This window comes from Agrilus planipennis, unplaced genomic scaffold (assembly GCF_000699045.2).
Source record: "Agrilus planipennis isolate EAB-ADULT unplaced genomic scaffold, Apla_2.0 scaffold19, whole genome shotgun sequence".
NCBI classification, from domain to species: Eukaryota; Metazoa; Arthropoda; class Insecta; order Coleoptera; family Buprestidae; genus Agrilus; species Agrilus planipennis.
Window position 1 is genome coordinate 1,491,670 of NW_020438954.1, and position 25,897 is coordinate 1,517,566.

At 35.6% G+C, this 25,897-nt stretch overlaps 1 protein-coding gene across 2 annotated transcripts in view; it reads right to left on the reverse strand.

Annotated features, from left to right (window-relative positions):
- The window catches only part of LOC108743468, a 182,302-nt gene that overhangs the window by 34,814 nt on the left and 121,591 nt on the right, over positions 1-25,897 (reverse strand). For both annotated transcript variants that reach the window (XM_025974961.1, XM_025974962.1), the window contains exon 4: positions 7,504-7,639. In XM_025974961.1, the coding sequence (XP_025830746.1) occupies positions 7,504-7,639 (136 nt within the window). The remainder of the gene's footprint in view (positions 1-7,503; positions 7,640-25,897) is intronic.

Consider the following 25,897-nt stretch of genomic DNA (forward strand, 5'->3'; position numbering starts at 1 on the left):
ATGTTCTTCGGTAAAAACGTTTTTCCCCCATTTTTTCTCGCCACATTAAGTCGACGAACGGCGAACCAAACTGAGACGAAATCAAATAAAGAAGACAAAAACCGTTGTTATTTGCTACCCCATCGTCCCCTCAACCACCCCTCACTCTTTCGGCGTCACAGTGGGTGTTTTCTTCGCGAGAATGTGATACAAGCAGAAGTTTTGCATGTGCTCGTTCGAGCGAATTTATTCTGGGAGTAAGGACGAAGGAAAAAAAGAACGAATTCAGTAAAAGGGATGAGAGACACAGCCCACTACTGATGATATCACGTATTGTGGCAACAGAAATATATTACTGCGAAAAATGCGTATGAAATTGATTCTTGGCCTTTTGTTGCTAAAATTCTTCGAATGGAGAAGCGACACTTATTAAACATTATATCATGCAATTTGACATAAAAAAAAAACATATGTGCCTTGTAATTGAAATCGGTGAAACTGGGATAGCTGATAATACTGTAATTTTCGTGGGTTTAACAAAATTAACTTCTAAGACTGATAACGACAAAAACTATTTATTTACACGAATTATTAAAGAACTTAAAAACACTATTAAATTATTACTAAACTTAGGTTATGAATTATCGTATTTATTTACACTACTGTAGATATATCACTATTCACTGTGCTATTCATTTCACTGTCAATTTATTTCTGGATTCACTTCTGCAACGGTCAATTTATTTCTTCTTCTCTCGGCGATCGTGTCTTCCTTTAAATTCTCTTTTGTTTACTTTCGGAACTTTCTGGAAACATCCGGAAACATTATTTTTTTTCTTTAAAGTGTTTAACTGCTTTCCAATCGATAAGCCGTTCACGCACACGCGTGCCCGATCGTATACAAACACACTCGTGCTCGCTACAATACGATATTTTGATTATTAGATATCCACATGATGTTATCATTGATTGAATTAAAAATTGCTAATTTCCGAACTGGAAATGTCGGCTGTCTTAAATGTTTAATAACTTAAAAAGTTCGCAGTTTAGAATGTGCAACATAGACAACGTGCAACTTTGGACGGGTTCAAATTGTTACATAATAATCATTTAAAAGATTTCGAAGACAAACATTATCTCAAAATTTCACGATATTCTGGTAAAATTCTTTATTTTTAAAAATTAATAAAGGCATTAACTCAAGTAGTAGATATACGTGCACGGGGAACCCCTTACAGGTCGTCTTACTTCCTACCAAACGATATAATTAAGAGCCTCAAAGTTTTCGAAGGGAAAAATGTGATTATTTCTTCGGTTAAAGCGTTTAAACAAAATTACCGAGTAAACGAAAGGTCTTAAGGTTCCAGTTTCAATCGCGTTCTCCTTTGATACTTCAGTAATTACTTACTGGCAGTAGCGCAGTGGTGTTGCCTGGGGGTTGGAGGCATTTTCACGTTCGTGCAGTTTTTTTATCATTAAAACAACCTGACTCATCTGAATGAATGTCGTAATACCTACATTACTTGATAATTCAAATACACAACACGCAATTAGGATTAGATACAAGCACTACAAAGGTGAATTCAGATAATGGAAGTCAAGAAACAACTTTGTTATTTCCTCATCATCATCATAAGGTCGTTAGTTGGACAGACAACTCCCCTCTTTCTCATCCTGAGCTAATATTCAAATTCTTCCAGGACCCAAACAACCTACATTCTTTTGCGAACATTAATTTAATCTAGGTCTACCTATACTCCTCTCAACCCCTGTTTCTGCCTCTAATATGTCTCTGACGAGACCTTCATGAAAACAAGAAAAAAATTAAATAATATGTTGACTCTGACCTGACTCTCTTAAACTGAATACAATACATAAACGAATGATGCTAACAATCGACAGTGGCGTTTGTTTTAAAGATCGTGTTGGCACTATCTAGAAAGAAAGTTGAATCTGACATAATGCTATCAAAATGGAAAACGAAACTTTATTGCTGGTGTAATGCTGTGTAATAATCTAATAATTTTATATTAGAATCAACCAGAAAAGGGTGAAATGTTCTTTATTGATTATGTAATCTCCACCGACATTTCGTCTTTCAATTTAAGCGTTATCAGGGTAGATTACTTAGGCGAAATGTCGGTGGAGATAACATAATCAATAAAGAACATATCACCCCTCTCTGGTTGCTTTTAATTGAAAAAATCTTAATATATCATTGGGGACGATAGTACAAAGTATTTTCCAATACCATGTCACATTTTTCAAAAAATGATTCCTTTCTTTGATGATTACCTGTAATAGAATATTCCTTTGTGGGCTATCTACTCGCCATTAGCGTATACTTTGATCTTTTTCAACAAAATCACTACCGGCAGAAAACTTAAAGGTTCTGAATATTTTCCATTAAGAATTCCCAGCAACATCTTAAAAATCGTAAACGAACAAAGTAATTTCCTCATACACGAAAGTATTTTTCATTTAATTCTGAAAACTGGAATTGAATAGAAGATTCCGGTGATGTTTGCGAATAATACCGCCGTTTACGGGCAGTAGCTCGGGGCGCCCGTCGTTTATGGTTTATTTAATAGGGATGAAATCTGGTAGACGACGACAATGACGACTAGCGACGACGACGATGACGCCGAGCCGAGGGGAAAGCGAAGAAGGGCACTATTAGGAGGTAATAGAGAAAGCAGCGGGATTGTTTAAATATCTACGGTCGAGAGTCGTCCTCCGTGTAGTCCCGGAAGGAAGATCGATAATGCCCCTCTAAAAGCTACTGCGACTGAGACAACCTACCATTGTCGTCTGATTTCACGCTGTCATGTAAATCGATGAGACTTGACAGAAAAACGTTTCGTTCCACACGCGCCCCCAAAAAAAATGTTCGTCCATAATTGACAAAAGAAGAACTACTGTTCGTTTCAAGAAGTTAAAGATATGCCCCTTCCCTTTATTAGGATTCACCGATCCTCGAGCAAGAACTAGACAAAAGTGTACAGTACCATTTGCAAAATTATTTAAACAGCCTCGTTAAAATTTAAGAATATGCTTTATTTAAAAGCATATTTAGCCAAAAATAATAACAAGTGAATTAACTTAACGCTCTACAAACCTATAAAACTTTTGCTTTGTTTTCTATTGTTAATTTATATACATTTTTGTTTTAAGAAATTGCTAAACATTTTCGTCTAGTACTGTACAGTTCTAGCCGATCTCCTAAGACCGCCCATCGAGAGCTCTGCTCGTTCAAGCTTGTTCCAACTATTTCTGTCTTGCTCACGCCTAGTGTGTATTCTTTCTATCTTCGCGCAGATTTCTTCACGGTCACAATTCTAACAAATTGAAATAGACTGTACATCAAAACCAAATTGAAACAGTGATGTAAAAGGAAGGCCGCCATCAGACATGATTGAAACATCAAAATAATTTGAAATTAACATATGTTACGTGTTGAATCTCCACAAAAAAAAACTAAAAAAACCTTTGGGTGTTTCATTCCCACCAGCCAGTAATGCTGGTGGGCGGGCAGTCCCTCCGGGCTATGCCGGAAGGTAGGGCGGAAGGCCCTCTTCAGCCTGCTTTCAGGAATCGTGGGAATGGGTGGGTGGTGGTTCGGGTGAGAAAGATGAGACGGACGAAATGAAGACAGAAGAGAGTGAAAGATTATCTGTGGAATATTACTGCCTCAGCATTTGCCTAAGTGATCCAAGGAAACCACAGAAAAACTTGGACCAAGGCAGACGGACCCGGAATCGAACCGGCGTCCTCCCGAATGCTAAGCAATGGTCTAGACCTCTAGGCCATGCCGCTCGGTCTTGAATCTCCACAGCGGCTAACATCTTTAGCGGAAAGTATGTTGACAACGCACGGGGAGGATATATCTGTCCTCATTGTTAACTTAGCTTTGACTGAAGATGACAGGTGCAGTTGCAGGCAAAAGGTCTTAATCTAAACTATGTTCTACGTTTTTGTCCATAAACTAGGGGTTTGGTAAAAACCTATTCTGAACCATACTTTGGGGGTTTGGGGTCGATAATTAAAAAAAAATAAAAATTATTGAATTTTGACGTTATTATCAAATGGATCGAAGGATGTAGAAATGGAGAAATTTTTATTAATTAGACCAGACTTTTTCAGATGATTTTGAATAAATATATATATAATTAAAATAAACTTCAAGAATGTTGAAAAGGTCACGTTGTTGTGGGAGGTACAAGAATAAAAACCATGATAGTTTACATGTGGGTAGAAGGGGAGAGTAAAAAGTGGCTAAAACATGGTTTATGAACAGGTGGTTCATTTCGACCAAGGTCTACCAGCCCGAATCTCAATTCTGCTATGCATTGTGACCGTGAAAGGCTGCGTTATTGGACAGTTTCAGATTGTTATTAGACCTTTTCTGGGATTTGTTTAATATTTCTAAACGTAAATACATAAAACCAATTTATAATTCATATGCCTAACACGAAACAAATTCTTTGAATGCTCTTAGTTCGATCATTCAAGACGAAGTTCAACATTAATAGAAATTGTATGGCAATTTAACATGACGTTAATTTCAACCTGAAATTGTAATTTTAAAGTAGGCACTCACGTCAGTCTTTTAACGATCTTAAAAAGAGGAACAACTGAAAAAGTTTATTCCTTTGAAATTCCCTTTTCCTGCCCACAGAAGAAGAAGAAGAAGTAGAAGAATAAATAAAACCGCCATTTTACAACCGCAGGTACGGAGGTCCGCTTGTGAAATACATCAGGTAATAAATAAATGTCGTCGTAATCACGTGACAGACAATAATAACAGTTCGCGAAATGAGTAAACAACGAGCGCAGTAAGGAAATGTCCTGAATTTCATCGTTAAATAACGAACCCAAACGTGGAACGCAATGATGTGTTGTTAACACGGTTTGTTTAAAACGAACGACATAAAATCCAACAATAATAACTTTTTACGGCGTCGTTAAAATCGAGGAAAGCAACTTCTAATTAACGATAAGAAAATGACCGCGTTATCCTTGCAAAAATTCTGTACGAACACTACGTACACGTACGTATACAGGTACCTTTTCTAAAAAATAAATTATAAGTACGTACTGGTAATGCATACGATGCTATCTCGAACAATTACGCGCACACAATGATACATATGTAATAATAATTGTGTAAGTGTTGTGCAGATGCATATTCATGCGGAATGGAAACAAGGTCGGCTAATTAGAAGCATGACTGACAATAATTACTGCATTGGAACTATGCTTTTATGGTTATTATGACAACCCAAACGAATTCAAATATCGCTAGGTAGTTTAAACTTTAGAATCCTCAAAGTAAACTTAATTTTAGCAAGACCCTTCAATTCGAAACGTTTCATTTTAGTTTTGGTGGTCATAATCTTAAAATTTTTCGTTCTTCTACTATTTCATCTTTAATTTTATTGTGGTGAAAGACATTTCAACAGAAACCCCAATTCATAAACTTACCCAAGAAGTTAGACTATAGGACGCCTTACATCGCCATCTAGCGATATTTATTGCTAACAGTAGTATTTCAAATATATGACAAGACTATACAAACGTATAAACTGAATTGTATTAAAAAGACTTCCAGTCTACTAGTAAATACTTTTAACATATCTACCTTTACAATTTCTTTTTCAAAAATAATACCAAAGTCAAAAACAGACGAATGTTTCGTGTTGCCATTATGTATTATCATTCGACATTCTTCAAATGAAAAGGGTTAAAGAGATGATTTGAAAAAGTTGTGTAACTCTTACAATTTGATTTTAGTTTAAAATGTTCCATAAAGGCAATGGGTAAGTGAATTTTTCAAATTTTCCACCAAGCTTTTTAATCCACCTAATTTAATTGTACGTGAATAGGAATTTTTCAAAAGATAACATATAAATCTAGATTATTCGATTTGCTTTTCACCCTTTTCTTGAATAAAATGTTACATTCAACCCTAATTCAGACAGACATAAAAGCTCTATTAAATAAAAAAAATGGTACAAAAAAGCGGCATTCCAAGGGCAAAAGATTACGCCATATTTTCGTTTTTTTAAGCTTTAGTAAACATGTTTGTTACACAATATACGACAATCCAATGCCTATATGTGTGTACTCCGCATATTCACGTATCCATTTTTTTAATAGCAAACAAATAAGTCACGTACTTTGTAGTTTTTCAATTTCACTCCACCTTTTTCTTTTCAAATACCTATAAAAGAGACATCTAGCAATTAGCCTGTCGGTTTTATTAAAACCGATACATACGTGTGTCTCATCTCATGAATAGTTAATATCACACATGATGGAAAATCATAAAAGTTTTCTTTCAACAGCATTGCAATCATTGCAAAAGATATGATTCCTTTCAGATTAGAATATACAACGAACATATTACCTCTTTGTATTATGCCTATATTTATGTAGCATTTGTGTGAAACTGTTAAAGTATTTTCCAGAAGCTTTTATGATACAAAAAATACGCCATATTCTTTCACTTATATTGCCTTTTAATTTACGTTTAATTCATATGATACCACTTTAAAATGGTTCCTTTACGAAATAATAAAAACCAATAGGTATACTTCATTTACTTTCTGCAGCGATGTGCGATGTGACTCTTGTATATTAAACATACTTTTTCATACAGTACCTGCCAAAAGTTTTGTTCAATCATGAATAGTAGTGCGAGTCGAAAACAAGCGTTAAAGCCTTTAATATGTCTTCAAATATAAATAAACATGTCATTGATATTTTCAGTAGTAAATGGTACCAATAACAGCACATTTGAGCAATGCAATGGATAAAATGGTAAATTTTTCCGTCCAGTACTGTACGGATTATACGCTCCTCACCGGTTGAGAGTTTGGCCGAGAGTTGTCTCCTTTCTTTTCTGGCCTAGTGCTGTTCTTTTCTACTTTGCGCCGGTCAAACTGAAGGTCACATCGCTACAGAAAGTAAACGAAGTATACAAAATGTCACTCCTTCTATCAAAAGAACGTGGAGCAATTGTGAACAACTAACCAAAAAAAAAAAAATTACAAATATCCTAATGTATTTTACTAGAAAGAAAGGTTTGACGGTTACACTCTAATAAGTCAAAATATATCAATTAGCCCAAAACCAATTAGCCATTCATTTTTTGCACGATGTTTTGAAACATATATGTATACTAGCCAGTATTAGGCTTACACAGTCGATGGGACCATGTCTATAAACAGTGACAGGGAGGTAATTATGGGTGGACTAAAGCGCATACCTTGAAAGTTTTGGCAGATGTGAATGCCCAACTGAATAGCAACTTAATTCAATATCAATATGAAACAGGAAACAAAGGAGGGAAATAAACATGTGGTTTTGGGACATTCCTTATTCTTCCTACACAATATCCTAATATTGTCACTCAATGTCTTCCGAGTTATGCATGATTACACTGTAATTTTTAACGATTTAGATAGAATTTATACGTTCTTGTACAGGGATACAAAAAATAATGAATATTATATGACTTACCTTTCCTAAATTTAGCTGGATCCGTTTGTTTGTATGCTAACGACGCCATTGTCATTATTTTCCGCTTATGATTACACAACTTCGTTAAATCACCCGTATTTGTATCTGGTGTGAATACCCATGGCTTGCTCACCACCTGAAACAAGTGAAAAAAAAATATGAATATTAAAAAAAATTACATGAACTATTACTACTGAGCCATTTTTTTCTTTTAACGTTTTAAACCTTGAATTTACTCAATCGGTGTGCTGCACAATAAATAAATCTATCAACACATCTGTCATTGGAGTAGGTCAGTATATCACTGTAGAACATTAAAATTTTTATTTCGTGATATTGACCCTCCTTTTATAGAAGTTTGTCGCTAGTGAGATCAGGTATGCTTTGGAACATACTAACACTCACCAATGCCTTTAATTTTTGTCGGAAGAGGTGAAAATCGCTCGGTGCGTAGGATGGACTATACGGTGGATGACCGTGGCTTTCATCCATGACCGTACCGAGTCAATGCGACAACAGGTCTTCTCAAATAAAAACCTAAAAGTTTCACTATAGTCTTTGTGTTGAAGTAGCGCGATGCCATTAGTACCATTTATCAATTATTTCTGTATGAATGTATGTTTCAAATGTCCATTAGGTAAATACCTACAAATCAAACTTAAAAGTTCGACAAATAAACTCTTCCATTCACCGACTTGCGATAAGTAATCTTTAAAAGCAAATATTGCTGGTGCTACGCCACGCCATGCAGAAAATCCTGTAGTAGTCAAGTTCGAGTTCAATGGTTCGTATTTAGAATTATCACGGAGACGTAAAAGCTGTCCTGGTGCATCGTCATTCCCTCGGGAGAGAAAGCGAACAGAGCATAGGGGAAGGCGAGAAACTATTTGTACGAAGTCAAAGCATATACAGGGCGACAAAAATTTAAACCCACTACCTATGTACTACACAGTAAATAATCCACGTCCGATTGGAGCAATAAAAGGCAATTTTAACTGATAATTATTCAATAATTATGCATGAGAATTTCATTAGGAAAACAGAATATTACACAAACCTTTTTAACGTTTCCTTTACGTACTAAAATTAAATTAATCTCCTTTCTTTTATTTGCGTAACTGTCGAAATCTGTTGATTCTGTTCAACGACTTACCGAATTAAAATCAGAAATTACACTCGGTACGTGGTGCTTCTTTGTTACCCTGCTGTATCGATCAGAACGAGATTAAAGACATACCCACTACACGTTGCTGTTAGTTTGCGATTCCTATTTTATCGTGTATCGATGTCGTGTCGACGAACTCGACTCAATGATGCACTCAAGTTCGTGATGTTGCAAATGACAACCGATTTAGAAAACGAAACATTTCGCATACTCGGGCAAAACCGAGCCGTAACCTTTAACCCCAAACATCTTACATCAAACACTTCACACGAGAAGATAGAAAATGATTAAAATATATTCGATTAAAATAGATGCAAGATGATGTCCACAACGTGATTCCTGAACAATAATTTTTTGGAGATGTTTTACATGTTGAGATGTAGATTCATATGAGATTATTAGTAAGTGTCTGCTTTGCACCTGCACCAGTTTAACATACATTCGAACATTAAGATACGAGCGCTTTTAGGTATGCTTGGCATTTAACTTTTTTGTATTAATATTTAATTCATTGCCGGTAATATACCATAAACGCAACCAGTTTTTCTGTAAAATTGTGGCCGTGTACATTCCCGCTCAGTATAAATCAAACGGAAGAGAAAAAAGGGACGGGAAATACCGGAGAAAACAAAATGACCAATTACCGAGCATGTGCATGCATGGAAGACTAACAACCACGTTTCTCAACAATTCAAAACGAAGGAGAGATGAGGTAATAAATAAAAAGATGATGTACATGTACTCAATAGTGATGACCAAAGACCACCACTAAAATCAAGACCGAATATGCAAGACCAAGACCGAATATGCAAAACCAAGACCAAATATGCAAGACTAAATGAAAAATTATTACTTCTATATCTCTTGTATTTGAAATTTTTGGTTTGCGAACAATTTATACTTTAGAGGATGGTTAAATTCTAGTTTTCACAACTATCGACATTATTTTCTTTAAAAGCTAGCAAGTATGACAGGAAATTTCAGCATTTAAAGTTATTGTTTTTTATTTAGATTATTTAAAAAAACGTAAGTATCAGATTAAATGAGCAAGACCAAGACTTAATACACAAGACCAAGTCCAAGACCGAGAGTATATTGCTTCTACTATCAATTTAAAAATCTATTTAGCCGGCATATATACAATAGTAATTAGTAATTACGCATCCACTTTGATAATACATCGATCACGTATTTAAAAAATATCACCGTGGATAGCTGGTCCCATTGACAAGGGTGAGAACTTGCCCCAATCAGTAATCTTTATTGACGATCGCTGAGTCCAAAGCTCGTAGATTTAATGCTGGACTGAAACTCCATTCATACAAGTTTTGTTAGCTGTGCGCGCGCAAATTCCGTTGCTTGATGAAATTTTACGCTCAACACATCAAAAGAAGTATCACTTCAACCATCAATCTTAAACAAATTCACCATTCCCGCCATTGCATTTTGGTTTCAAATTTAGACACTTCTTCCACGTCATTTAGAGAAATTGCAAGCATAATCCAACCTATGCCTTTCGAGCATAGCACTAAAACCATGATCGTACCATATAACACATACCAATCAGGGAGACATTTCCCATCGCAACCCAACCTAAAGCCCATATTACATCTTCACACCAGCCAATCAACAACATTATACACATAAACGAAATACAAAATTTGTTTCTGTCCAAATAAAAAAACGACTATAGGACAGTGGATAAAATGCTTATAATGACTAATAATTTAAGAGAGACAAAATTCGATTCCCCGCATACGGTTTCTTCTGAATCATGTTGAATTAATTAGGCTCAAAAATACAAATAAGTAAATTAATTTCATATATTTCGACTTTACGGTTTTCCACGCGTAGGCAGGCAGGAACGGGCTATACATATATATATGGAAAATTAATTATTAATTCAAACGCACAACATCGGAACGAATAAACACTTACTAAATCCAATCATAAAATACCTACATACAAACTACCTGTTTATTTATACGCTAATTTATTATACATTCATATAGTTGTATAGATGAATGTCACCTTGTATTAAATTATTGTAAAATCGACTTCCATATCATTAAACAAAAACGAATGGGGACATATTTGATCAAAATGCTCACGATACGTAAGTAATGGTCCCAGTTAATTAATAATTAACATAATTATAAATAATACACACTTCGCATTGCGTTGAATTTCAAAAATGAACTTTGTGTTACGAGGTGTTGAACCGCAATGTGAGTAATATTTTCAAAATATGGGACCTACAGAAAATAATTTTATGAGTTAATTAAAAGCATAAATTTTACATTAATTTATAGCCTCTACTGTCACACTGTGCTTTGTTGTTTCAAATAATTTTATGTTTTAAAATATATAATATTTTCAAACTATATCGAAGATGTACCATCATCATCATCATCATAAGGTCGTCAGTCCTAAGACTGGTTGGACACGCATCTCCACTCTTTCCTATCCTGCGCTAATCTTCGCATATCCTTAACTATTTGCGAACAGTAATCTAATCTAGGTCTACCTCTACCCCTTCTAATCTCCGTTTCTGCTTCTAATATGTCTCTGACTAGACCTTCATGACTGCGAAGGTGTCCTACTAATCTATCTCGCCTATTTCTTATTGACTTCCATAGAGTCCTCTGTTTTCCTATTCTTTCTAATACCTCTTCATTTCTAACCTTCTCTATCCACGGTATTTTCATCATTCGCCTGTAACACCACATTTCCAACGCTTATAACCTTTTCTTTTCCGCCGCGCCCACTGTTCATGTTTCGTATCAGTGCTCCAAACATACACCTTTAACAACCTTTTTCGAATTTCTAAATTAACCGCTTGCGAGCGTAGAGATACAATGAAAAATTTGTAACGTAAACAAGTTTGGGCAATTCTGTGTTATAATACAAGTCACTCACAATATCTACAGTGAGCATTGTGTTGCGTTGCCAATGCGTCGTATCGAGTTAGAAATTCGAAAAAGATTTTTAAAGGAGTATGTTTGGAACGCGGCGCTGTACGGATGCGAAACAAGTTAGAAGCGTTCGAAATGTGGTGTTACCGGCGAATGATGAGGATGCCGTGGATAGAAAAGGTTAGAAATGAAGAAGTATTAGAATGAATAGGAGAGCAGAGGACTCTATGGATGTCAATAATAAATAGGCGAGATAGGTTGGTAGGACACCTTGCCAGGTATGAAGGTCTAATCAGAGACATATGAGAGATAGAAACGGGAGTTAGGAGTTGTAGAAGTAGACCTAGATTAGATTACTGTTCGCAAATAGTTAAGGATGTGGGTTGTTCTAGTTTTATGGAAATGCGAAGATTAGCTCATGATAGGAAAGAGTGGAGGTGAGTGTCTAATCAGTCTTAGGACTGACGACCTTATGATAATGATAATGTAGATAGTTTTACTGTCCGATATAGTGACATTAGTAAATATTGGATACACAGACCACCCTACAGAAAAACAAAATATCAAATACGACAATCTTCTGGGAAATGATCCGCGGTAGTATGGCAACACACGAGGAGATCGATTGGTCAAGATACATCAGACATGACTGATTACCACGCTGGCAGCTTTAATGTAATCTTTTAATAAAACGCCGTCGACAAAACGGTGTGTGGTAGCTGCTGCCGTTTTTGTTTTTCATTTGCTGACATTATACGTCTCTACAGGCTTCTCGGTTACTTCATGATTTATTTATGGGAACGCTTTACTCTATGCAGTACACAATGTCTACCTACCATTTCTTGATTCTTAGTAACCAATGCAATGTAGTGGGATTAATTTTAGTAAAAAATATTTATCGACCTTTAAATTTCACAAAATCCTAAATAGAGATCTTGAACAACCTTCAATATAAACGGTTTGAGAATTTAGTAGATATAAATTTCAAGATGATTCTAATTCTGTCAGTTTCCAAACATCAATGCCACTTGGCAACCCGATCATAATGTGTACTTATAAATATAGTATACTGCTGGCATTATGAACTAAATATCTGACAATAATTCTGCCAAATAGTATGTTGCGTACATATATATACAAATAATTAAAAACAAATATGTTAATTAATAAAAAACATTAACAACAATCTAATTTTGAGTAAAAGTTGACATGTATTTTTAAGATAAGTTAAATAACATTCCCATTTCCCAAAAAAAAAAAAATAATAAGGAAATATTATTTTCATTCTTAATATAGTTGAGTAATTCTATTAGTTTGCATTGTCCTCCAAAGCTCACATTTTTTGCTTTCCTGGACGAAATGTGCACATCGGGTACATTATTATCATCATAAGGTCGTCAGTCCTAAGACTGGTTGGACACGCACCTCCACTCTTTCCTATCCTGAGATAATCTTCGCATTTTCCTAAAACTAGAACATTCCACATCCTTACCTTTTCCGAACAGTAATCCAATCTAGGTTTACCACTACTTCTCTTAAATCCTGTATCTGCCTCTAATATGCCTCTGACTAGACCTTCATGGCCTGAGAAGGTGTCCTACCAACCTACCTATCTCGCCTATTTTTTACTGACTTCCATAGAGGTCTCTGTTCTCCTATTCTTTTTAATACCTCTTCATTTCTAACCTTCTCTATCTACGTTATCCTCATCATTCGTTGGTAACATCACATTTTGAACACTTCTAACCTTAAAATAATTCGAAGTGGTCTGTATTCTGTCGAAACTGCCAGACGCGGATCGCGATTTCGATCTTTTTGGATCTCATCAGCGCGTCGGAGGCGGCTCCGACAGAACACAGACCAACTTTTACCTGCTGTCTTAACAGTGCGTTTTAGAAAATACTACAAATGGCGCAGTAAACGCCATCTGTAGCACGATGCTACATTTTAGGATTACGTATGCTCCAACAAGGTCCACTTGTGTGGATATCTACTTGCTGAAAACGAATCCCGGCGTAGCTAACCTCAACGTGATAGGTACGTTAACTTAATCGAATACAATAATTCGAAGTGGACCACTTATTCGGACAAGTGGAACTTGTTGGAGCATACGTAATCCTAAAATGTAGCATCGTGCTACAGATGGCGTTTACTGCGCTATTTGTAGTACTTTCTAACTTCTAACCTTTTTTCTTTTCCGCCGCGCCCACCGTCCATGTTTCGCAGCCACACAGCGCCGCGCTCCAAAAATACACCTTTAACAATCTTTTTCGAATTTCTAAATTAATCGTTCGCGAGCATAGAAGTGATTTCCTTTTATTGAAGCTGCTTTATACCTCTACTACTCCTTCCGTCCTACTTCCTAGATACCTAAAATCATCCATTTCTTCTAGTCTCCGTCTTTTCATTCGCTCTTTCCCTACTTTTTCTCCCCTTGTATACCAGTATTTTTGTTTTACTTGTACATCATGTACGACTTATTTTTCTTTAGAAAATCCAAAATGGTGGATCTAATTTTAAATTGGTTCATAAGAATGCATGATGTGACATGATCTTCAACTGTTTATAACAGTTCCTGGTCGTAAGTAGACGGCAGAACGGATGGCATATCATTCGGTAAGACAATTCAATTAAGCAAAAGCCGCTACGCGACGTTTCCGAATCCCAAACTGAATAAGTAATGCCATAACAATGCAGAATCCTATGCATTTAAACTACCTCTGCTCGGACGGAATTTAAATGGATATACGACGGTCGGAATTTGTAATTGAAATTGAACGGTGCGACGTGGGTAGCGGTGGCTACAGCGCGGCATTTGCGGTATCCGCGAAATGAACATTTAAAACATTGAAACATTTCGAAAGTTCCATGCAAATAGTGAAGACGAACAAGTAAACGAACCAGATGCACAGTTCAATTCTCCGCTTCTTATGAAATTTATAACTGCCAAGCGGTCTCCTCGTGTCGAAACGTTCAAACGATAAATCAAATCGCAAATTGCCCTTCATTATAAAATATTCACAGACAAAAACGCTATGTGCATATAGCAACATTACAGACTGCCTACCGCTTACATTGCGAATTAAATTAGAAACAGACAACATAAGAGATAACATACCACAACACAGTTGTAACAGTGGGACACAACACAGTTCCAAACATATAAATCGTAATACAACATAACACTTTTACACATTTAACAATAGAGAACAATATACAACACAGATTCAATGAAACCCAACATTATAGTTCCAACAAAATAGATCGTAGTAAGCTTAACACTTAAATGGAACATGCACACACACAGTTATTCAATATATTTTCAATAAAGGTGATACTTAATAAAGTACCCAGTACTGCTACAACACATATCATAAGTTTTTAAGGCTATACCACAACCAACGCAATAGTGAAGCACAACGGACGCAACATACCTACCACAACACAGTTACAAGAATGAATACAATGGGCGCAATATACCACAACACAGTTGCAAGAATGAATAGAATGAACTCAAATGTCACAACACAATTCAGGAATACATACAACGTGCGCTACATACCACAAGAAAGTTGTAGCAATGAATACAATGGACATAACATACTACAACACAGTTGCATTAATGAACACAATGCACGTAACATACCACAACACACTTGCAGCAATTATTACAATGGAAGCTACATACTACAACACAGTTGCAAAAATAAATACAATAGAAGCTACATACCACAACACAGTTGCAAGAATGAATACAATGAACTCATGATATCACAACACAGTTCAAGAATACTTACAATGGACGCAACATACCACAACACAGTTGCAAGAATGAATACAATGAACGTAAGATATCACAATCTAGTTCAAGAATACATACAACGTGCGCTACATACCACAACACAGTTGTAGCAATGAATACAATGGACATAACATACTACAACACAGTTTCATTAATGAATACAATGGACGTAACATACCACAACGCACTTGCGGCAATTAATACAATGGACGTAACATACCACAACACACTTGCAGCAATTAATACAATGGAAGCTACATACTACAACACAGTTGCAAAAATAAATACAATAGATGTAACATACCACAACACAGTTGCAAGAATGAATACAATGAACGCAAGATATCACAACACACTTCAGGAATACATACAATGGACGCAACATGCCACAACACAGTTGCAGCAATGAATACAATGGACGTAACATACCACAACACACTTGCAGCAATTAATACAATGGACACAGTATACAACTGCAGACTGGCAGTAATGAATACAATGGAAGCTACATACTACAACACAGTTGCAAAAATAAATACAATAGATGTAACATACCACAACACAGTTGCAAGACTGAATACAATGAACGCAAGATATCACAACACAGTTCAGGAATACATACAATGGACGCAACATACCACAACACAGTTGCAGCAATGAATACAATGAACGCAATATATCACAAAACAGTTGCAACAATAAATACAATGGACGCAATAGAATTTTAAAGAAATTATGTGGCATGTACATATGTACATGAATAGCAAAATCATAACAATTTATTTAATGCGAAAATATTAAGATTGGAAATAATTAGAGGCAAAAAGCAACCAACTAAATAACCCGTAGGTATTAAATTACACCTCAATAAATCAAAATTTGCGACATAAACATGGTCTAATTATAAAATTCGTTGTAACGACCATGCCGCATTACGTACAGAGTGCTTCGCTCTTTTTATCGCTAATCCGTGCTGAAGTAAATACACACGTTGGCTGTTATTTGTCAAACGGTTGACGGATTTATCCGACGAGAGATTAAACAGTTGGTGAGCTGTATTAAAAGAAAATTGAGATTACGTAGGAGGCTCACCCAACAAACCCAACTACTTAATATAAAGTATTTGACGTCCCTGATTTTGCCACCTTGAGATAGCCCTTTCCTTAACAGTACCCTACACCAGTGGCTGGGTTTCCACATGTGACTCTTTCGCCACTTGAGTTGACTTTTCGCCAATGTCTACGTGAGAGAAGCCACTGGTGGTGCTAAACATTAGGTAACGAATCAAATGACGCGATTACTGATGAATTGCCACAGCTAACAGTGAAGCGAAGATGTAGAAGGTGTGATGTTACAGGGGGTTGAAGAAAATACCATGGATGGAAATTACGAGGTGTTGATAAGGATAGGAAACAAAGAGCCTTATGGAAGTCAATAAGGACGAGAAACAGAATGGTAGGACACCTTCTGAGGAAGTCATATATTATATTCCTGTTCGTAAATAGTTAAGGATGTGCGATGTTTCAGGTTTTCGGAAATGCGAAGATTGGATCAGAATAGGAAGGCTTCTGCTCATCTAATCTCCAGAGCGATGACCTTATGATGACAATATAATGTACTCTTCGATACCTTCATTGACAGTTTGGTTCTTCAATTTCTAAAGTTCTTCGACCCTTTTCCTAGATTGCTAAACATGAACCAGTTGATATTTCAAACGATGCAATTACAATTAAGTTCATATAGACTTGTGTCGAAACAAGATTGATTTTATAGTACTTCGATCTGAACACGTTATGATGCTGCCGAAAAAACAAAACCTTCATGGCGAATGGTCTCATCGTTCTTATTGACTTCATGCGATTTAGTACGCGCGGTAAAAGAATTCCACAATGTGCATACGATGAATATAAATTAAAATACAAGCTTAATCTCATGTTAAAAATATCGACATTTATTATTCGTCAAAACAAAAACATGAACAAATGAATATAATCCTATCTAGAACGTTTCATAATTGCTTCGGAAAATCCTCGAAAAACGCATGTATTCCTATTTTCAGAAACCTTTTAAAATGTCACAGTTTGACCGAACGAGTTAATGAACTTTTACCGGATAAGAACCGACAAAATCCGTTCTCCATTTCCAGCCTTAATTATTACTGTATTAGTTTGCTGGAAATTAATCTCTTTCATCCCCACTGGATGTGATATTGCAGTTAGTCCGCAGCAGCTACCCGAATCTCCGATTACCTGACCGTATTAGGTAGCCCTACACTTTGAATACGACATATTAAAACTAACTACCTACTAACCGCAGAAAACATAACTATGGAAAATTCAAATACCTCTATAAACGTATTATTTTAAGCTTATTTGTAACAAAATTGCCAAATCAACACATAATTATTGTATATAAATACATAATCATCTTACATTATTGAAAAAAAAAATTAGTCGAATGCAAGTGTAGCTAACGGAAATAATTTTTCTTGAATAAGACATTCCTTTAGTTTAAATTTAAACGTTCTTGCTCAACAAGAAGGGCACAGGGGATTTTGACGATATTTTTGTTTGACAGACATGTAGGCAAGTATGCTTACACAGACAGACATAGACACACAGACAGACAGATAGACAACTAGGAAGACCTTTAAAGGCTTCGTTGTTCATTTTGAATTATATAACCGTAAAACCTGTCAGATATGGGCGATTTTGACTCACGCACTAAGAGATTCCGACCCTCCCCTATCCCGAGGTTGTGTCGAGTAGAATACCGGTCACAAATTTCCGGAACATTCCTGATTATTTCCGGAAACTTCCCTGAATTCCTTTTGTTAAATGTATAACCTATAGGCTGAGGCACATCAAAGCCGCTGCCAGTATCGATCGCCTGCGGCATTCGTTCAAAAAAATGTGCACATCCTCACTGACTCACTGCTAGGACTTTATATCTATTGTTAATTAATTACGACGAAAAACAATGATCAAACTATCAGGGGGCGGCATATTATCGTACACCATTTGCCTTGCTCATGTATGACTAAGGTAACCATACGTCCCGGATTGGCCGGGACAGTACCGGATTTCCACCTTGCGTCCCGGATTTTTCTATAAGCAATACTTGTCCCGGATTCAGGTTTTTTGTCCCGGATTTGTCCAGAATTTTTGAAAAGGTTCTTATTTTCAATATTTATTTTAAAAATATTTCAACTAGAATTTTACGAAAATTAGCAGAGTTCTTTTTCTGCCTGCCTGGCACAAATGTTCTACCCCCCCGTCCCGGATTTGAAATAAAAAAATATGGTCACCTTATTGTATGACTCGTCCAAAATCATGCCATGACGACTACATTAGCCCACTCGGTTCATAACGTGTCATTACTGGTAAGCGGATTTAATATATTTAATAACCATTAAAAACGATAACTAATTCAGTACGGCTTATTTATTGCACAACGATCGATTTATTTATTGATATATTTAGTCGCAGTATTTATTAAAACAGTATCGTATTTTACAACCGAGATCGTTATATTATGAATGAAAACTTGCTCAGAACTTTCACATGCCATGCACATACCTAATAAATGCGCGTTTGTATAACATTACGTAGGCCCCAGTTATGCCCTTTTTTATCATATTCCGAAACGGCTAATTAAATTTAAACTGTATTTACGATACGATAACGCAAATGCAAAGAGAAAGTAATTTTACTCTATCACGCGGTACATGATCCACATCGTGCATAATTAAACGTCGGCCGGTAGTTACGGCATACACATAAACGTGTACGTACAATCCCACATATATTACCCATTACACACATAAAGGCGTCTGATAAAATACGTTTGTTAATTAATTTGCAATGACTTACTCTTATAGACCACGCAACTGGAACTTTCATTCCCATCTTTAGCCGAGATTATAATAACCGGCCTGAACACATGAAAAGTGATTCAGATAAACGCCTGCTAAAATATCACATCCTTTGATCACTAACTAATCGATTAGCTAATAAACTAATTAATTGATTGGTTAATTAATTAATTAGAGACGTTTACGTTTCTTAATTTCTAGATTTTATACATACAGTCGACTCTCGTTAATTCGAAATATTACGAATTATAGAGAATTTGAAATGGTTCGAAATTTTTGAGAGAAAATAACTAAAATAAAACAAACCAATTCATGCGGAAGTGTGTCAAACTAATTATAACAAAAGCAAACGCTCGATAATACGATGATACATGTTTGAAATTGCCTCAAAATGTATGTATGTACTTACAAATCTTTCTGTCTCTTTCTTTCTGCAACTTTGAATTGTAGAGTGTTTGACGCCGATGAGTTCGAATTAACGCGTCATTTTGATACGTAGCAATGATTTTTTCATTCGAATTACCAAGTGCATAAAAATGTACTGATTTAGTTCGAAATATAAAGAGATTTTGTAGGGAACTCGTGATAACTTCGAATTATAGAAAGGTTCGAATTACAGAAGGTTTGAATTAACGAGAGTCGATTGTGTTAACCGTTAACAGCAGATATTGTAACTAATAACTTCAAACAGTTTTTGCTGTGAAAATCAGAAAACAAAGTATTTTTTAGCGTTCCGTACGTCCGAATGAAATACGGAACCTTAAAAGGATCACTCGTGTGTCTGTCTGTCCGTCTGTCACAGTCGATTTACTCCGAATCTACTGGACCGATTAAGTTGAAATTTAGTACACGTATGAATTTCTGTGAGCCAAACACGGACGCATAACGTAAACAAATTAATTTTGAACATGTTGGGGACCAATAGAAAATTAAATAAAAAAGTTTTCCAAACTGTATCATGTGACATATCAAATGAAAGGGCTTGTTGTAAAGGTCTCAAATATTTATAGTTTTAAAATAAATAGTTCTAAAGTTATTTAAGAAACTAGATGAAAATTGGCCATTTCGAAACTACTGAACATAAAATTTTGAAAAAAATACAGAAAATAATTTTTTAATTATAGATCACAGGAAAATTAATAAGTCTATGGTCTAAACACAACGTGGTAAATCTTTCAACAAGGGCGAACATGTTTTCTTCAACTACAATGTTGTTTTTTCGGTTAGGGTTCGAGTCATTATAGGATCACTTATGTGTCTGTCCGTTTTTAATAAAACAAATTTCTTTCTTAGAAATTTACATAAAAATTCTGCAATAAATACATTTTCATTTCTAACGATGCGACCCGACGGGCCACTTTGATATTCCGATATGGAAACCCTTTAGGATTATTAACCATTTACCCGTTTGTGTAAAGTAAAAATTTTACTAATGTATTCACAATTACTGTCAAAATGCCAGAAAACATTCCTAAAAAACTATCACAAATTATCTCACATATATATACTTATAAATATGTAGGTACAATCATTTGTTGTTTCTTGTTGGCAAATTATACCTATTACTATCCTATACTTTTCTATGGATGTGGTAAGCATCAGCTACTTCAATTTCCTTTCTTGGACGATAAAATTAAGCTTAATGGTTGCTAATTGCGTCACAAATCACAAACACTAATTACTTGATTACCGGCAACGACAACGAAAGCTTCCACTTTTGTCAACTACATTCTACGTATACATTAGTTCATTCGTTAAGGTAAATCAAAATATACATGCATACAATTACACATTTTGTATCATCATTTATGGCAAAAAGCACAGAGTTTGTTAATAAAAACTATTAATCCCGTGTTTTTTCTTTTAAATCAAATAGGGAACATAACATATTCAATATTGTCAAATCATAAAGTATCACTTAGAGAAGACAATTCTTTTAAGACTAATTGAGCGATCTGGCACTTTTATTTTTCTCAGTTCTTACCGAGATAACGTTAACAGTTTTTTTAAATCGTTATTTTCTTTTTTCGTCTACGGAGATAATTAAATTAGTACAAAGTCCATTTGCGCACGAGAGTGAATGAAGAAACCGGAGACCGGAAATTGTTCCACCAACCGACTAATTTATTAATTACTGAAACGTACGATAAAAAGCACAAGATCTTTAACGAAAGTAATTAGTGGATAAGAACGTCCAGTTTTTCTTTGTTATCGGTGGCCGAAAGGAGAAGATAACTAATCGAAAAGGATTGTTCTTGGTCATGGCGCTACTTATAGCTTCCGCTTAGTTATCTGTCTATACGTTTGTTTTCAGATAAGCAAAAGTTGCTTTTCCGGTTAATGATGTCATAATCGCATCTCAAACGAAAAAAAATACATGTCCAATATACTAAAGTGGCACAACGTACATCTAAAAGCTGTGTGGATTAATCCCACAGGAAGACAATAAAGTATTGAAGCTAAAAAAACAGAGACTCATATAAGTAGGTAAAATCTAAACCGGCTGAATGAGACTTTTTTTGGTCGTAGGCTCTTCAACTACGACAACTTAAATTCCAACTTCCTTGCGACAAAAACAAGGATAAATGATCAACATATATGAAACATATTATCAAGGACAGGTCCAAGGGCACCATTAAATAAAGTTACAACCCCTGAATCGTTAACAATGCGTTTTAATAATAACAATCGAGTTTTGCTTACAATTAAAAGGATCGTCGCCTGGATAAAAAAGAAAGAATAAATGAAAACGATCAGTAACGAACTTGCTCGGAATAAGTTATAAAATGCAAGTTTACGACCTTATTTAAATTTAAAATGCGTGCTGCAGCTATCCAAATGATCTCTTTAATTGTCAATCGTGCGCTTGCAAACGGCAGTGACCAACGGCGCTTATATAATTATACAATATTATACACGTAAAGGTACGTACTTAAGTTAGAACAACCGCTGCCGTTTTTCACGGAATTACAAGACGACGACGGACGGACAGACGCTTTTGTGCACATTAATACAGACGCAATTAAGATGCTATCGTAAGTAGCATACGGACAACAACAACAATAATAACATCAGCCAACGCATGCAAATTGAAATTATGCATTAATAAATTAAAACATTTTGTAATGAAATTACCCGTTGAATGAACCACATTCAGATAATTCTTTTAGTTTTTAAAATATGTATAGAGGAATGCTACAAACATTAATTTCCAGCAAAGGTAAGTGTTAAGCAAAGCAGAGCATTCAAATAGGCAGTAGAGGAATCTCCTTGGAAACATTACAATAAATAAAATATGTAAACACTCATTGGGCAGAACAACAAGTAAAGTTTTCGTCTAAAAATTAAAGATTTTTAATGTAATAATTCACAAGGGAGAAACAATTAGTGACAGTAATTAATAATAATAATAATTCACTTCACTGTAGCATACTGGTCCTTCGAGCCGGATTTGAACCAGCGACTTATGGATACATTCGTTTAGTACTTCTATCTCATCGACATGATGTTACAAATTTAATCATACAAGGCCAGCATTTAAAGCAATCACAGGCTAGTACACAATCCACATTAGCAGCTATTCGAAAAAAATATTGGCTTTTTTCAGGTAAAGAATTGCTGCCGTTCTAAAGCCATATCCTTATATCAAATTATGGGTAATTTACTTTCACATAGGGTTGAATCTGCAGGGTCATTCATTCATAGTGGCATTAATTATACCGATCTTGTATTAATTAAAAATAAGTAAGGTCGCGGTACTCGAAACAGTATTGGGCATTATTAGATATTAGAAATATATTAGACTGCAAACAGTACCTATGATGTACACCAGATTTACTTTAGAATTTGTAAAATTAAGCATATCGATGGCACTCTTGTCGGAACACAAACCAACCACTACCGCAAGGTGATACCCTTCAAGAGATCCTATTAGCGGCCAATAAAAAACCGCTTTACTTCCCATAAACCTGACTCGCCACACCGTTATGTAAGAGTTATTCAATACATTAGAGACATACGTAGGTACCACAACATAATAATGAACGGGCGGGTGTGACGAAAATAACACACGTACAAATACATGTACATAAAAACGTACCCGCGAAGATTTGGGGGGAATGAACGAAATGCACCTGCTCCTTATACATTAATGTATGGTGTTAATAACGCCAACACATGTCAGATGTAAATGATTTAACTGCTAATTTACATACCTGGTATTAGGTACCTTCTTATTCCTATTTCCACAGGTAGACACAACAGTTGCGATGTCGTTTTTTCATTTTTTCCCTACCAGGGCCGGACTGACCCTTGACTGTACTTTCAAATACGTTGTTCTCGAAAACGGTGCTTTCAGATTTGTCCGAAGACTGATTGAACACGAACCCCTAATAGGTCAATCATCGTATTTTCCGGATACTACATAGTCACACGTTTCTAACTACTTATTTGCGAACAATAATCCGCCCTTCGTTACTCCTGTTTGTGCTTGTAATACTAGCCCTTTATTTGTCTAGTGTTTCACTATCCCATCTTTCCTTTTCTCTATTAACATCCATAACAGTCACTGATATTCATTTTCTCCTATCCGAAAGACAATTTTTGAGTATAACCGAGCGGCATGGCTTAGAGGTTTAGACTATTGCTTAGCATTCGGGAGGAGCCCGGTTCGATTCCGGGATCGTCTGCCTTGGTCCAACTTTTTCTGTAGTTTCCTTGCATCCCTTTGCTAAATGTTGGGGTAGTGACATTCCATAGATAATCTTTCATTCTCTTCTGTCTTCATTTCATCCATCTCAACTTTCTCACCCGAACTACAACCCACCCCATTCCCACGAGGAGGTTGAAGGGGGCTTTCTGCCCTACCTTCTGACGTAGTCTGGAGGGACTGCCCGCCCACCAGCATTAGTGGCTGGTGGGAATGAAACTTACTTTTTGTTTTACTTATTTGAAATGTGACAGTAACAATTTTTGAAAACAAATGTACAAAATCCTACTAATAAGAAAAACTAATGCATTTCAAATTGTTTTCAACTGCGTAGTTTACCAAAGCATTCAACATATTCTGAAAGAAGTACAAGCCACGTCATTTGTGAAGAAAATACATGTCTTGTATGTCCCAGCGATTTTCTTCCGACAGTGCAGCAAACTGGCTGACAGGCAATGCATTTTTCCGGCTGGAAATCGACGTGCACCCATAATATCCACATAAAACATTACATTTTGTGGGAACGTGTAGTAACTGACGCTGAGTGACAGACGCTCGCGTATTAAAAGTAACATTGCGGTTTGCAGAGCTGTGTAAGTTTCAATATTTTTTTCACACAAACCGTATTTGCGGTTTGCGGTGTCATTTAAGAAGGAATATTAATTCTGAACGACTCACTCAGACCTAACGGTTGGTCGAATGTAGCCAGACTTTTTTATAAGGAATGCAAGAGCCAGTCAGTCGACTAAAAACCGCCACAGTACGTTTGGAATCTATCAAATAAACATACACCACCTGGTCGCAACACTTGTAACTAGAATAAGAAATTACATGAAATGTAATAAGTCAAAAATTTTCACTTTATGCAAAATCGAATAAAAAGTAGAATAAAAAAAACTAATAGCACCAAACAACAACAAACACCTTAAAAACTGTGTATGCAGGTACTGCAAAGCGCGAATTCACCGTTTTGGGGACGGTTAGCATAAGGCCACTTTCACACAATGCGATAACGACACGATTTACTGCACGCGATTTGTCGTATCGTATCGGAACGCCGCTTTCACATTATACGACTAAATACTGTTTCGACAACGTTCAAAGTTGAAATGAGGGCTTACTTATCCTCGCAATGTTGTCTGGTTTAGTTGTAAAAAACAGTAATTCCATTAAATCGACTATTTCGTAATGGAATGTTTTTTTCATTGAGAACATCGGTAATTTTTTGTAAACATCGGTATATTGATTATGAGCGAGTTCATACTCAACCACAATCTTTTTTGAGTACTGAACTCACGCCTGTATACTTAATTAGAAAAATGTCTATTGCTGTTTTTCCAACTCTAAATATTGTGGTGACACTCGAATTGAGCACAGAGCGTAAGCAGGTAAACAAGTAATTATCGAGGGTTTGTTGATCAAGAAAGGAATTGAGCACAGGGATCATACAGGTAGCAAATAAAATTACCGATGATAAGAACAACATTAACGTTATAATGTTGCCAAATATAACTTGTTTGTAAAGGGCGGGAGAAATTAATAAAAACAAGGGACTACCCTTATGCAATTATAGTTATCATTGTCTTGTACAATAAATAACATGTCTTCAATAAAATTTGGACCGAACAGTCCTCTAGTGTCTCTAGAACAACCAACGCTTGCGAGGAATTCCATTCGAAATTTAAGAAAGAAAACGTCTCTTCGAATCCCAATGTCTATTCTTTTTTAAAGGTTCTGATTGAAATTCAAACAGACACTTACATAAAAATAAATTCAGTTAACCAAGTTAAAAAAAAAATTAGGATGGTGAAATATCAAGATACGACTATGCAAAATGTATTTCTTATAAAAATATCGTTAGTTAATATTATGTATCTAATATAAAGTTGAAATATTAATCCTATAAGTACTTGTAACAAATAAACAAAAT